The sequence below is a fragment of the Saccopteryx bilineata genome, chromosome 1, assembly GCF_036850765.1.
Source record: "Saccopteryx bilineata isolate mSacBil1 chromosome 1, mSacBil1_pri_phased_curated, whole genome shotgun sequence".
NCBI classification, from domain to species: domain Eukaryota; kingdom Metazoa; phylum Chordata; class Mammalia; order Chiroptera; family Emballonuridae; genus Saccopteryx; species Saccopteryx bilineata.
Genome location: NC_089490.1, coordinates 114876194 through 114889652, shown reverse-complemented (window position 1 = coordinate 114889652; position 13459 = coordinate 114876194). Strand labels below are relative to the sequence as shown.

General features: G+C 45.0%; 1 protein-coding gene across 1 annotated transcript; it reads right to left on the bottom strand.

Moving 5' to 3' along the window:
- Nucleotides 1-357: 357 nt before the first annotated feature.
- On the bottom strand, nucleotides 358-13166 carry PDE6H (phosphodiesterase 6H). Its single transcript, XM_066253218.1, has 4 exons — nucleotides 13049-13166; nucleotides 8232-8405; nucleotides 6819-6859; nucleotides 358-856 (listed from the first exon to the last, which is right to left on the bottom strand). Exons 2-4 carry the CDS (start codon nucleotides 8363-8365, stop codon nucleotides 780-782), a joined length of 252 nt encoding a protein of 83 aa, XP_066109315.1. The 5' UTR covers nucleotides 8366-8405; nucleotides 13049-13166; the 3' UTR covers nucleotides 358-779.
- Between the last annotated feature and the right edge of the window lie 293 nt (nucleotides 13167-13459).

Sequence of the window (13459 nt, the reverse complement as noted above, 5' to 3'; positions counted from 1 at the left end):
CATCAGAGTCTAAACTTTACATATATAAATCTTTTCCATCCGCTAACTCAAAGCACTGAATAGCAGGCTTGCATCGTCTGTCCTGACTTTCAGTATCCAGTATTCCAACAGCTTAGTGCTGTGCAATTTAAAGCTGCAGAGGACATCAAGAACAACCTAGTGCAATGGCATTTAGACCCAGAAAGTACGTGCTTTACAAAGTTACAAAGAAGAATCAGAACTTGACTCTTAATCCTATGCTCTTTTGTATGCACTGTGCTAATTTCCTGTATGACTGCCTCTGTGTTTAATTTTTTTTTTTTAGAACTAGGCACCAGATATTTGTATATAGCATTTAATACAACTTCATCATAAGAGTCAAAGTAAATATCTTTTTTATTAAATGAGAAAGGGAAAAGAGTGACATAAATGTTATTTTAAAAACCTACTACTAATCATAAAGAATGCCTAGCAAAATAGATTTAAGAGACTTAACAAATAAACAAAAGTTGGAGAAATACTGATGACTTCTAACCAGTGGATGGGTAAAAGTGTGGCCAAGTTTAAAACGCCCTAACAAAAGTCAATTTCCACCTGCTCTTCTGAGCTAACCTATACTATATGAGAAGGTTGGACACTAAGGGAACACTTAGCAATAACTTACTGGAAATAACTGTGTAAGCCAAAAAACCCATTTCTGAACAAGACTGAATTCCAAGACTGAATAGGGCAAAATCAATAGGACAAAGGTAATCAAAGTGACAGCAGGTGCTTTTGAAAGTGGCAGAACGCCTCATGCCTCAGATGATCCCAAACTGAGCAAGCTCATGTAATTCTAGGTGGCTGAATGCCTCCCAGGGGCAAATCACCGTGATATCTGCAAGAGAGAAAAGAAGAGTTTAGAAGCCAACCTCACCCCAGCAGAAACTCTTCTGCTCAAAAAGACATCCTTCAGGAAGAATACACCTCACTCCTCTTTCCCATTCTTTGTCTAGGTGACTGGAAGTTATCTAGAATAGCCGTAAAGCCCAGAGGATCAGACCAATTGCTTAATTAATCCTCTGTGGGCTCTGATGTTCCTAGAATAGGCCTTTCCAGATATCTTTGTTAGTTCTATTCTGCAACTTCTTTGGAGAGGTGACCCAAAGCTTTTGATCGAGGCTACCTTGTGGGCGTGTATCTCACTGATCACCCATGACCTCCCCAAAGCACAACCACTAAGAGGGACCAGAAGTGAAATTATAATCAGACCAGTGATTAAAATGAGAAATAGAAGTGCTTTAAATTCCTATGATCCCAAACCCATAGAATCCTTCCCTTACCAATCCAGATGGGTTCTTCAGGCGTCCTCGACCTATCCTTCAGCTCCTTTACATTTTTAAATGCCTACATTTAATTGCGTATTGAGAAGTGATCTCAAGAGATCCTGTATCTAGTCCCTTATATCAGACAATAAGATATTATCCCTGAGTGACAGCAAAGCTGGTTGATACCCAGAAAGGGTAAGCACCTAGCAAAATTTTCACAGTTGTAGAGATAAGACCAGAACCAGATCAAGACCTCAGGCCTTCTTCTAGTATACTCCTCTTTCTATTCTTCCAAATATGTTAAGAGACTGAAAGATACATTCCACAGTGGATTTGCTGGTCTTAAATATATCTGGCCAAAATACAGAAGCAATAGATTTAGGAAAATAACACATGAACTTTATAAAGTGGCTTAGAACATTTATTTAAGATTCCAGAAGTGATATTTGAATGCAAAAAGCAAATACACTGAGAACTGCTTGGTAAGAACACTAATTACTATGAGTGCCAGCATTTATTGAAAGTGTTTTGGGCCCTGGCTGGATGACTCAGTAGTAGAGTGTTAGCCAAGTGTGTGGAAGTCCGGGGTTTGATTTCTGGCCAGGGCACATAGGAGAAGCGCCCATCTGCTTCTCCATCCTACCCCCTCCCCTTCCTCTCTATCTCTCTCTTCCCCTCCTGCAGCTGAGGCTCCACTGTAGCAACATTGGCCCAGTTGCTAGAATAGCTCCAGTTGCCACAGGGCAGTGGCCCCAGATGGTCAGAGCATCGCCCTCTAGTGGGCATGCCAGGTGGATCCTGGTTGGTCGGGTGCATGCGGAAGTCTGTCTCTCTGCCTCCCCACTTCTCACTTCCGAAAAATATGAAAAAAAAAAAGTGTTTTGAATGAGTTGAAAACTTATGTTCACACAAAAACCTGCACAAGCATGCTTATAAGAGCTTTATTCATAATTGTCAAAACTTGGAAGCAATCAGGATGTCCTTTAATAAGAAAAATAAACTGTATTACAACCATACTGTGACGTATTATTCAGTGATAAAAAGAAATGAGCTATCAAGTCATGTAAAGACATGCATGAAAGAAGCTTAAATGAAAGACTATTGCTAATTGAAAGAAGCCTGGAAAAGCGATACGCTGTATGATTCTAACTAGATGAGAGTCCAGAAAAGGCAAAACTATAAGGACAGTAGTAAGACTGGTGGTGGTGTTAGGAGTATATGGGAGTGGGGGGTTATGAACAGATAGAGTACAGGGGACTTGGCGAACAGTGAAACTATTCTGTATGAACCTATAATAGTAGGTTTATGACATCATGCATTTTTTAAAACCGGTAGAACTGGACAACAACACAGAGAATAAACCCTGATGAAAGCTATGGACTTTGGTTAATAATAATGTGTCAATATTGATTCATCAATTGTAACAAATCTACCACACTATTGCAAGTTATTAATAATAAGGGGAACTGCGTAGAGGAGGAAGAAGGGGGCAGAGTGGGTCTGGTCTACAGAAACTCTGTATAGAGGAGGAAGGGGGCAGAGTGGGTATACAGAAACTCTGTATGGTGGAGGAAGGGGCGGAGGGGGTATACAGAAACTCTGTATGGGGGAGGAAGGGGGCAGAGGGGGTATACAGGGACTCTGTATGGGGGAGGAAGGGGCGGAGGGGGTATACAGAAACTTTGTATGGGGGAGGAAGGGGGCAGAGTGGGTACAAAGAAACTGTATGGGGGAGGAAGGGGGCAGAGTGGGTACAAAGAAACTGTATGGGGGAGGAAGGGGGCAGAGGGGGTATACAGAAACTCTGTATGGGGGAGGAAGGGGCGGAGGGGGTATACAGAAACTCTGTATGGGGGAGGAAGGGGGCAGAGGGGGTATACAGGAACTCTGTATGGGGGAGGAAGGGGGCAGAGGGGGTATACAGGAACTCTGTATGGGGGAGGAAGGGGGCAGAGGGGGTATACAGGAACTCTGTATGGGGGAGGAAGGGGGCAGAGGGGGTATACAGGAACTCTGTATGGGGGAGGAAGGGGGCAGAGGGGGTATACAGGAACTCTGTATGGGGGAGGAAGGGGGCAGAGGGGGTTTACAGGAACTCTGTATGGGGGAGGAAGGGGGCAGAGGGGGTCTACAGAAACTCTGTATGGGGGAGGAAGGGGGCAGAGGGGGTATACAGGAACTCTGTATGGGGGAGGAAGGGGGCAGAGGGGGTCTACAGAAACTCTGTATGGGGGAGGAAGGGGGCAGAGGGGGTATACAGGAACTCTGTATGGGGGAGGAAGGGGGCAGAGGGGGTATACAGGAACTCTGTATGGGGGAGGAAGGGGGCAGAGGGGGTATACAGGGACTCTGTATGGGGGAGGAAGGGGCGGAGGGGGTATACAGGAACTCTGTATGGGGGAGGAAGGGGGCAGAGGGGGTTTACAGGAACTCTGTATGGGAGAGGAAGGGGGCAGAGGGGGTATACAGAAACTCTGTATGGGGGATGAAGGGGGCAGAGGGGGTCTACAGGAACTCTGTATGGGGGAGGAAGGGGGCAGAGGGGGTCTACAGGAACTCTGTATGGGGGAGGAAGGGGGCAGAGGGGGTATACAGGAACTCTGTATGGGGGAGGAAGGGGGCAGAGGGGGTTTACAGGAACTCTGTATGGGGGAGGAAGGGGGCAGAGGGGGTATACAGAAACTCTGTATGGGGGATGAAGGGGGCAGAGGGGGTCTACAGGAACTCTGTATGGGGGAGGAAGGGGGCAGAGGGGGTATACAGGGACTCTGTATGGGGGAGGAAGGGGCGGAGGGGGTATACAGAAACTTTGTATGGGGGAGGAAGGGGGCAGAGTGGGTACAAAGAAACTGTATGGGGGAGGAAGGGGGCAGAGTGGGTATACAGAAACTCTGTATGGGGGAGGAAGGGGCGGAGGGGGTATACAGAAACTCTGTATGGGGGAGGAAGGGGCGGAGGGGGTATACAGAAACTCTGTATGGGGGAGGAAGGGGGCAGAGGGGGTATACAGGAACTCTGTATGGGGGAGGAAGGGGGCAGAGGGGGTATACAGGAACTCTGTATGGGGGAGGAAGGGGGCAGAGGGGGTTTACAGGAACTCTGTATGGGGGAGGAAGGGGGCAGAGGGGGTCTACAGAAACTCTGTATGGGGGAGGAAGGGGGCAGAGGGGGTATACAGGAACTCTGTATGGGGGAGGAAGGGGGCAGAGGGGGTCTACAGAAACTCTGTATGGGGGAGGAAGGGGGCAGAGGGGGTATACAGGAACTCTGTATGGGGGAGGAAGGGGGCAGAGGGGGTATACAGGAACTCTGTATGGGGGAGGAAGGGGGCAGAGGGGGTATACAGAAACTCTGTATGGGGGAGGAAGGGGGCAGAGGGGGTCTACAGGAACTCTGTATGGGGGAGGAAGGGGGCAGAGGGGGTCTACAGGAACTCTGTATGGGGGAGGAAGGGGGCAGAGGGGGTCTACAGGAACTCTGTATGGGGGAGGAAGGGGGCAGAGGGGGTATACAGGAACTCTGTATGGGGGAGGAAGGGGGCAGAGGGGGTATACAGGTTCTCTGTATGGGGGAGGAAGGGGGCAGAGGGGGTATACAGGAACTCTGTATGGGGGAGGAAGGGGGCAGAGGGGGTATACAGGAACTCTGTATGGGGGAGGAAGGGGGCAGAGGGGGTATACAGGAACTCTGTATGGGGGAGGAAGGGGGCAGAGGGGGTATACAGGAACTCTGTATGGGGGAGGAAGGGGGCAGAGGGGGTTTACAGGAACTCTGTATGGGAGAGGAAGGGGGCAGAGGGGGTATACAGAAACTCTGTATGGGGGAGGAAGGGGGCAGAGGGGGTCTACAGGAACTCTGTATGGGGGAGGAAGGGGGCAGAGGGGGTATACAGGGACTATGTATGGGGGAGGAAGGGGCGAAGGGGGTATACAGAAACTTTGTATGGGGGAGGAAGGGGGCAGAGTGGGTACAAAGAAACTGTATGGGGGAGGAAGGGGGCAGAGTGGGTATACAGAAACTCTGTATGGGGGAGGAAGGGGCGGAGGGGGTATACAGAAACTCTGTATGGGGGAGGAAGGGGCGGAGGGGGTATACAGAAACTCTGTATGGGGGAGGAAGGGGGCAGAGGGGGTATACAGGAACTCTGTATGGGGGAGGAAGGGGGCAGAGGGGGTATACAGGAACTTTGTATGGGGGAGGAAGGGGGCAGAGGGGGTATACAGGAACTCTGTATGGGGGAGGAAGGGGGCAGAGGGGGTATACAGGAACTCTGTATGGGGGAGGAAGGGGGCAGAGGGGGTCTACAGAAACTCTGTATGGGGGAGGAAGTGGGCAGAGGGGGTATACAGGAACTCTGTATGGGGGAGGAAGGGGGCAGAGGGGGTCTACAGAAACTCTGTATGGGGGAGGAAGGGGGCAGAGGGGGTATACAGGAACTCTGTATGGGGGAGGAAGGGGGCAGAGGGGGTATACAGGAACTCTGTATGGGGGAGGAAGGGGGCAGAGGGGGTCTACAGGAACTCTGTATGGGGGAGGAAGGGGGCAGAGGGGGTCTACAGGAACTCTGTATGGGGGAAGAAGGGGGCAGAGGGGGTCTACAGGAACTCTGTATGGGGGAGGAAGGGGGCAGAGGGGGTATACAGGAACTCTGTATGGGGGAGGAAGGGGGCAGAGGGGGTATACAGGTTCTCTGTATGGGGGAGGAAGGGGGCAGAGGGGGTATACAGGAACTCTGTATGGGGGAGGAAGGGGGCAGAGGGGGTATACAGGAACTCTGTATGGGGGAGGAAGGGGGCAGAGGGGGTATACAGAAACTCTGTATGGGGGAGGAAGGGGCAGAGGGGGTATACAGGAACTCTGTATGGGGGAGGAAGGGGGCAGAGGGGGTATACAGGAACTCTGTACTTTTTACTTAATTTCTCTATAAACCTAAAACTCTCAAAAATAAAGTCTATTTATTTTTAAAAGGAATGTGCAGTAATTTTCACTCATTATCCAATGAATAAAAATCCTAGGCAATGAAAAAATACTGTATTGCATACTTTCAGTGCATAGGAACCAGTCTTGGGTGCCAGAGTGTGTGCAAAAAGAGGAAGTAGGTTAGGGAGTGGTTGGCCTGGTAAAGTGGGAAGGCCCGCCAGGCCCACCCGGTTTCCAGTACCTCACTCCTGGCCTCAGATTGCCACTGAATTCCACTATGTTTCCATGTCTCTTCTGAAAAATAAAGACATTGGTCTAGACTGACTCTGAGAATCTTTCTTCCATGCAATTTCATAATTCACCATTATGTTCTCTCAAGAGTTATTGAACAGGAGTGTTCATTAAACACTGGACCTCACCTGATTTCATCCAGAATGCTTGCCTCTCAGCACATACTTACTTACTTAGGTCAGACTGAAACCCAACATTTTTAGGTCTTCAAAGGACCTGCTGCCTTAAGTTTTTCTGGTAACTTTAAACTTAGGGCCTGAGGCAGATTAAAAGATGAAACTTCAAGAATAATGTCCTCACTTAAGGCTTGGGGTGGCTCACCTGTCCCTAGCCCTTCCATGCCGGGAATGTCATCTCCAAACCTACGGAAAAAAAGAAAAGAGAAATTAGCTGAGATCAGGTAAAAGGCCCCCGGAACAACTCACAGGGAGAGTTTCCTTACTCGGGGGAAGAAGAGGAGGTTTAAGCTTTTGTTTTTGAAAACCTCTTATGTTTGCAATGAATCCAGGTAAAGAAAACCCATCACTCAAGCAGGTTTCAAATAGTGTGTCCAGTGGGGAGATGTTTTCCCTCTGTAAAAATTTAAACTAAGACAATTGAAAACCAGAAAGAATTATCAGTAGGCAATTTACTCAAGCTTCACTTTTAAAAATAAAAATTGGAATGAAAGCCTGACCAGGCAGTGGCGCAGTGGATAGAGCATCGGACTGGGATGCTGAGGACCCAGGTTCAAGACCCCGAGGTCGCCAGCTTGAGCGTGGGCTCATCTGGTTTGAGCAAAAAAGCTCATCAGCTTGGACCCAAGGTCACTGGCTCAAGCAAGGGGTTACTCAGTCTTCTGTAGCCCCCCCTTGTCAAGGCACATATGAGAAAGCAATCAATGAACAACTAAGGTGTCACAACAAAACACTAATGATTGATGCTTCTCATCTCTCTGCATCCTGCCTGTCCCTATCTATCCCTCTCTCTGACTCTATCTCTGTCTCTATAAAAAAAAAAAAATTGAAATGAGAAAGCAATGTAAAAGACATTAAAATAATTAACTCATTCATTTGTTTAGTTACTTAAAAGTATTTTATTAGGCATCTGCTATGTGCCAGGCACTGTGTTAGGCACAGGGAGTTATGGGAAAGACAAACCAATTTTCTCAGATGGGCCTCAGTCTCAAGGAACAAATGAAAATAAATACATGTAATATAAAATAGTACAAGTTGTTATAGCTGAATGTGCAAAATGCAAACATGTAATTAATAATAACATTTATCTAGGAGAGCCAGTAATGACTTCAAAAAGAAATTAATTTATGAGTGTGTGTGGAAAAATAAATAAGACATTGCCAAGGAGAGAAAGAGAAAACCAAAGAACTTAAGACATAAGCTTAAAACCATAAAAATAAACAGTGAGTTCTGGAAATGGCCAATGGTTCTGTATTCCAGATTAAAGTACGGAGTATACTGGTGAAAGAGTGGTCAAGAAGTCTGGAAGGTCAAGTCGGAGGGTACTCTGAAAGGCTCCATTTGACATGTTTTATTTGGCCTTGGACCTGGAAGCTGAGAAAGTATTCCAGGGCTAAAAACATGATTCAGCAAAGATTGTGGGTGAGAGGAAAACAGAAGATGGGGTGGAAATTTTTATTAAGTCTGTTTAATTTTGTGAGCATTAAATCTTAAAACCAAATTAGTCTTTTGGGAGAAAAGAAATAATAGAAAGTCTTCTTGTTCATTTTGGTCTTACCCTTTCACACCTTTCTTAGGAGGCTTGCTCTTGAATTGACGAGTTTGCCTCTGCTTGAACTTGGGGGGCCCTTTGCGTGGAGACGTGGGACCCTGGTTTGAAGCTGGAGGAACCAAAGTAGTATTGTCACTCATTTTGATGGTCCTTGGGTAGCTGATGGTTCTCCTTCAGGCTCTTTAGACAGGGAGAGAGAAAAAGACTTTTCAAGGCATATGGACCATTGCATATTAGACCTTCAATATAAACTGGAAAAGTATTTTGTGTTGACACAATAAAGAAGTTATCTTTTAAAGAGATTTTAGAGAAAATATGGTATACATCAATGAAGACACACAATATAGTGGAATGCAAACTGACAACTGATAGATTTCAAAAAAAAATCTAAGTAGATATGTTGTCCCAGAAAATCTGCCAGTAGCTTTCAACGTGGATTTATTAGAATGGTCTACCCCCTCTGCAGTCAATAGTCCCACTACCAGTAAAAGGAGGACAATGAGATAAATGATATCTACAGTCTTTACAGCACTGATGCATTATTAAAGCTTTACATATTTTTCCACCCAACTGCTAAATAACCTGATTCTAAATGATTTTTGGCATGTGTTTATGGCCTCTGCTCTTTATACTCTTTATTTTATTTAATCCTCACATGATCCAGAGACTTCTGTCCTAGTTCTGGGGGCTGAAAATGTAGTCGTCCGGACCGGGGTAGCTCTGAGTCAGGTACATGAACACCCATGAAAGTATGCAATACAGCCCACTCACATACAAATAAGAAAGTCAATGCAGGGTAATTAAATAGTAAGTTTGTGATTTAACTTCATATCCAGACATAAGTTTCTTTGACTACACATTTCCCAGAAAGCTTCAATATTTTCTCCCATCCAAATCATGGACCTATCCAATATGGTTTTCCCTCACTTTCATTTTAGCTATAAAAATATACATCGTCATTCTTCAAGTACAAACCAAAGAACATAATTAATAAAAGTATACTTAAAAAAACAAATATGTTAAGATAAATATTTATTTTCTTCTCCTTTCCTATCAAAAAAAAAGTGGATAATATTTATCCTGGAAAGGAAGATTCTGAAAGTCTCCAAAGAACTTCCAAATAGCCTTAATCTCTCACCTTCAGCCAACCCTTTTCATCAGGCAGTGCCTAGGAGCTTTGTTTTTATTGAATTCTTCATTTCACCAACCATAGATTTATGCTGATATCCTTAGCTTCAATTTTCCCTGACATTCTCTGGCTTTTTCTAGCCCTTTTTCTCTCTTTCTGCAACAATGCACATCCCCCAACTATTACCTTTATAACTTCATCAACATGTTCTCATTCCTTTATTTCTTCATTTATTTTATTCAGTGAGAGATAGGGAGGCAGAGACAGACTCCTGCATGTGCCCTGACTGGGATTCACCTGGCAAGCCCACTAGGGGGTAATGCTTTGCCCATCTGGGGCATTGCTCCATTGCTCAGTAACCAAGCTCTTCTTAGAGCCTGAGGTGGATGCCAAAGAGCCATCCTCAACAACTGGGGCCAACTCACTCCAATCGAGCCATGGCTGCAGGAGGAGAAGAGAGAGAGAAGCAAGAAGGGAAGGGGTAGAGAAGCAGATGGGTGCTTCTCCTGTGTGCCCTAACTGGAAATTGAAACCTGGGACATCCACATGCCAGGCCAACACTCTACCACTGAGCCAACCAGCCAGGGCTACACTTTCTTATTACTTTTAAAATTATGCTAAATTATTATTCTTATCTCCAAGATATTTTTCCTTTTTTTTTTTAATTTTCCAAATTACAATTTTTATCCTCTCCTGCCAATTCTCAGCTTGTTCACTAGCAACACATTGACTACTTTGTGGAACCCAGGATGGTGAACCTGGCCACACCCCCAAGTCACCAGCTCATGCTATGGATTATTTTCTTACTCCCCCATTGGAATATGCTTTATGAGGCATTTTTTCAGTTTTTGTTGATTTCCATGGTCACGAAACCTACAGCAGCACCTTGTTCTTAGGAGGTGTGCCATATATATTTATCAAATGAGTAAATAAACAAATGAAGAAATTGAACTAATACCTTGAATGTGAGAGCCCAATCATATGACCTCCATCAAACCATAGAGAAAGCATGAAATGATTTTCCCCTTCCAGAGCCCACAGTGGCTTAAGAAAAGTGCTGACAGCTCTTCTGCTCACTGAATCCAATTCTTGGGCTTGGGCCCTCTGCTGCCCTGGTAAACAAGCAATGTTTGTGCCTCTCCAAAGTGTGGTTCAGATCATGGGAATCGCTAGTGGCAGCCAAGGGCAGCATTATCTTCAGAGTGTGCCACAGTGACGGACAAACCCAGTTCTGCCAAAGCCACAGGGAAAACTAGAGAATGTCTCGCGGATTGAGGTTTTTGAACTTCTCAATTCTTTCAAGGTAGTAAGAAAACACAAACTTTCCTTTCTCTCATTTGGAAGGTTTCTTAGGGCTTGGATTATCAGATTGAAAAAGTAAAAATACAGGATACTCAGTTAAATTAGAAGTTCAGATAAATAACAAAGTTTTGTTTTTAGTATAACTATATCCCAAATATTTAATGGTACATACTTATACCAAAAAATAATTTGTTGTTTATCAGAAATTTAAATCTGAGAATCTTCTATTTCATCAGGCAATTTTAACTAGGATCCTATTATGTTAGATCTAGAGTCTGTAATGTAAGGACCTAAGATAAAGTGAATTGATCAAGTTACTCTTTTTGAGGACAATATATTATAGAGAGTATGTGCTTTAGAATCAAATAGACACAGTTTCAAATTCTGGCTATGTGCCCTTGAATAAGTTACATAACCTCTCTGGGCCTTCTTCCATCTATAAACTGAATAATACCTTCTTTTTTTTTCAAGTTACGGGAAAAATTCGATGAGATAATGTAAATACAGTATTTGGTGAAAAGTGCCTAAAAAAGGGTAGTTAGGTAACAGAACTTTTGGGAGTCAAAGAAGCCATGCAAATACCTTTGGCTGCTATGCAGCTTCACTTGGACTCCCCACGTATCTTTCCTTGGGCACCTGCTGAAAAGCCCTTGTCTTGCACCAGAAAAGGGACTGTCATCAGCTCTCACTGGGTGATCCTCTGTCTTTCAAAAGCCCCACCTGTTAACTTATTACTGGTTTCTATCTTAGAAGGACTCTGCTTTCCTTGGATTCTTTTGACACCCTTAATATTAATGCCAAAGAATTTAAAACTTACTACTTCCATCTTCCCCTGATTATACTCCCTTATTTTTTCTTGTAAGTTTCTTTTGCATGTTTATACAGTTTTGAAGTTGCAACTCTAGGCTTGGACAGAGTTCATGTCTAACTCTAAGTGTGAGGCATTATTTAACAGACTTCCCCTCAGAAAGAGCTACATCACATTTGCCTGGTTAATCCCGGGATCTTTATGGCCTTCAGGATTTGCACTGCGGATAAAAATTATTGTTACGTTTACAGTGTGTCTCGTGTACAATATTTTATTTTTAAGTACCTGGGACAGTCACACTCCTTGGAGTGTTTCTGTCAGAGATCTGCCCTTCAGTGCTTCCTTAGGACCTTTGGGAGGAGCAGAGCTAATAGGACCATTTCCTACCCGGGAAGTCAGTCCTGTCTGTACTGGTATCACCAAAGGCGAAACTTATCCTGAAATCCCAAGGGCACCCCAGAGCCGAGTAATCCTGAATCTAGCATCAGACTTGATTTTAGCTATAAGAGGAAGTTTCACATTTTTGCTTCTAAAATTATCAAGCAATTCATTCTTTTATAAGGCAGAATATTTTCCTGTTTGTTTTTTTAAAGCCATGTTGGCCCTTCCCTTTTTGAAGACTAAAAACTGTTCTTCAGCAGAAAGAAGTGAATGCAACCATGTAGTATTTAAAGGCATAACTGTGTGCGGAAGCGTGGCATTACTGCCCCCTTAGACTCGAGGCCCAGGTGCTGTAGGAAGCTACAGAGAATGATCCTCCACAAATTCCAACCAAGAAAGAAGCAGTTTCAGGAGGTTCTTGGAGCAGCCCTTCTGATGCTGCTATTATTCCCCTAAAGTCAGGTTTCCCCAGCAATTTTATTGTTGATGGCCTAAAAGAGGGGGTGGGGAAGCCATAGGCACAGGAGCACTGTTTCCTCCTGTGGAACTGGGCCCTTAAATGTCACCCAGGGTCCTGCCGAGGCAGAGAGAATCAAATAATATGGTAGACCAAGGAAAGCCCAAACCAAAGACATGAGAAAAACAAAAACAGAAGTCCAGCAAGTACCTAGCTTCACACTGAAACAAACAAACTCTTTTAACCTCGGAGGGAGCCGGCTGGGCCCCCCACACGGCACTGCGGTCAGCCATTCCCACGATGGCTCCGGCTCCGGCTCTTTCTCCTTACCCTCACACTCTCGTGTCAGTCTCCTGGTGCCTGAGCCAAATTCTCAAGCACATCCTGGGGGGTAAAGACCTGTTTACTCTGTGGTCATTTAGTGCCCCACATCGCTCCTTTCCCAGAAAACTGTTTTCTATGGAGCCCCCTCAAAGAGGGAGAAAGGGTCCATTTCCAGTTCTCTCTAAATAAATTTAGTCATCAAGGTTCACAGCGACCTTGTAATAATCAAGTTTCACTTATTAGCCTATCACATGGCATTATAAGGAAGTCTGGATGCATTTCCTTTATGTTTTCTTTCGTTTTCACTCCCAGCTCTGGTCCAGGCCTGCAGGTTCAGTGTGTTGTCTTCTTCCATTTCTTTGTTTCAGAACCGTATCAACCTCACCCCACCTCCTTTGATTGTATCCCATGCTTAAACTTACCAGAAGTTGAGAACTCCAGAACTCACAGAGCTGAATGTTGCTCCTGTAAACTGCCCCGTTACCTTCTTCACAGTCACAGTAGATGAATCTACAGGATCTTTGCACCCGATTTATCTCTCCGTAATACCCTCCTGCTGTCTAATTCCACCATCATCAGATTAGAGCACCAGCCCAGGTGCAAAGAAGTTGAAAGAGTGTGGGGTGAGACTGGGACAGGTTAAATAGTTCTCTGGTCATTAGATACTCTTACAACACTGACTTGGGCTCTCTCTCTCTCCTGTCAGTAAATATATAGCTATGGGATTCACAAACACACACACAGTGTTTCAGCCAAGAGTGGATTTGCAGTTTGTTCAATATCTTTTGTCCTTCTCCATTCCCACCTTTAGTCCTTGTTATCTTCCATGCTTT

Excerpts from the sequence above, each read along its gene's own strand:
- PDE6H (XM_066253218.1), bottom strand. The coding sequence starts at position 8,365 with ATGAGTGACAATACTACTTTGGTTCCTCCAGCTTCAAACCAGGGTCCC. Across the intron at positions 6,860-8,231 it reads CCTAAGAAAGGTGTGAAAGG|GTTTGGAGATGACATTCCCG; the intron begins GTAAGACCAAAA and ends TTTTTTCCGTAG. Across the intron at positions 857-6,818 it reads CATGGAAGGGCTAGGGACAG|ATATCACGGTGATTTGCCCC; the intron begins GTGAGCCACCCC and ends TCTCTCTTGCAG.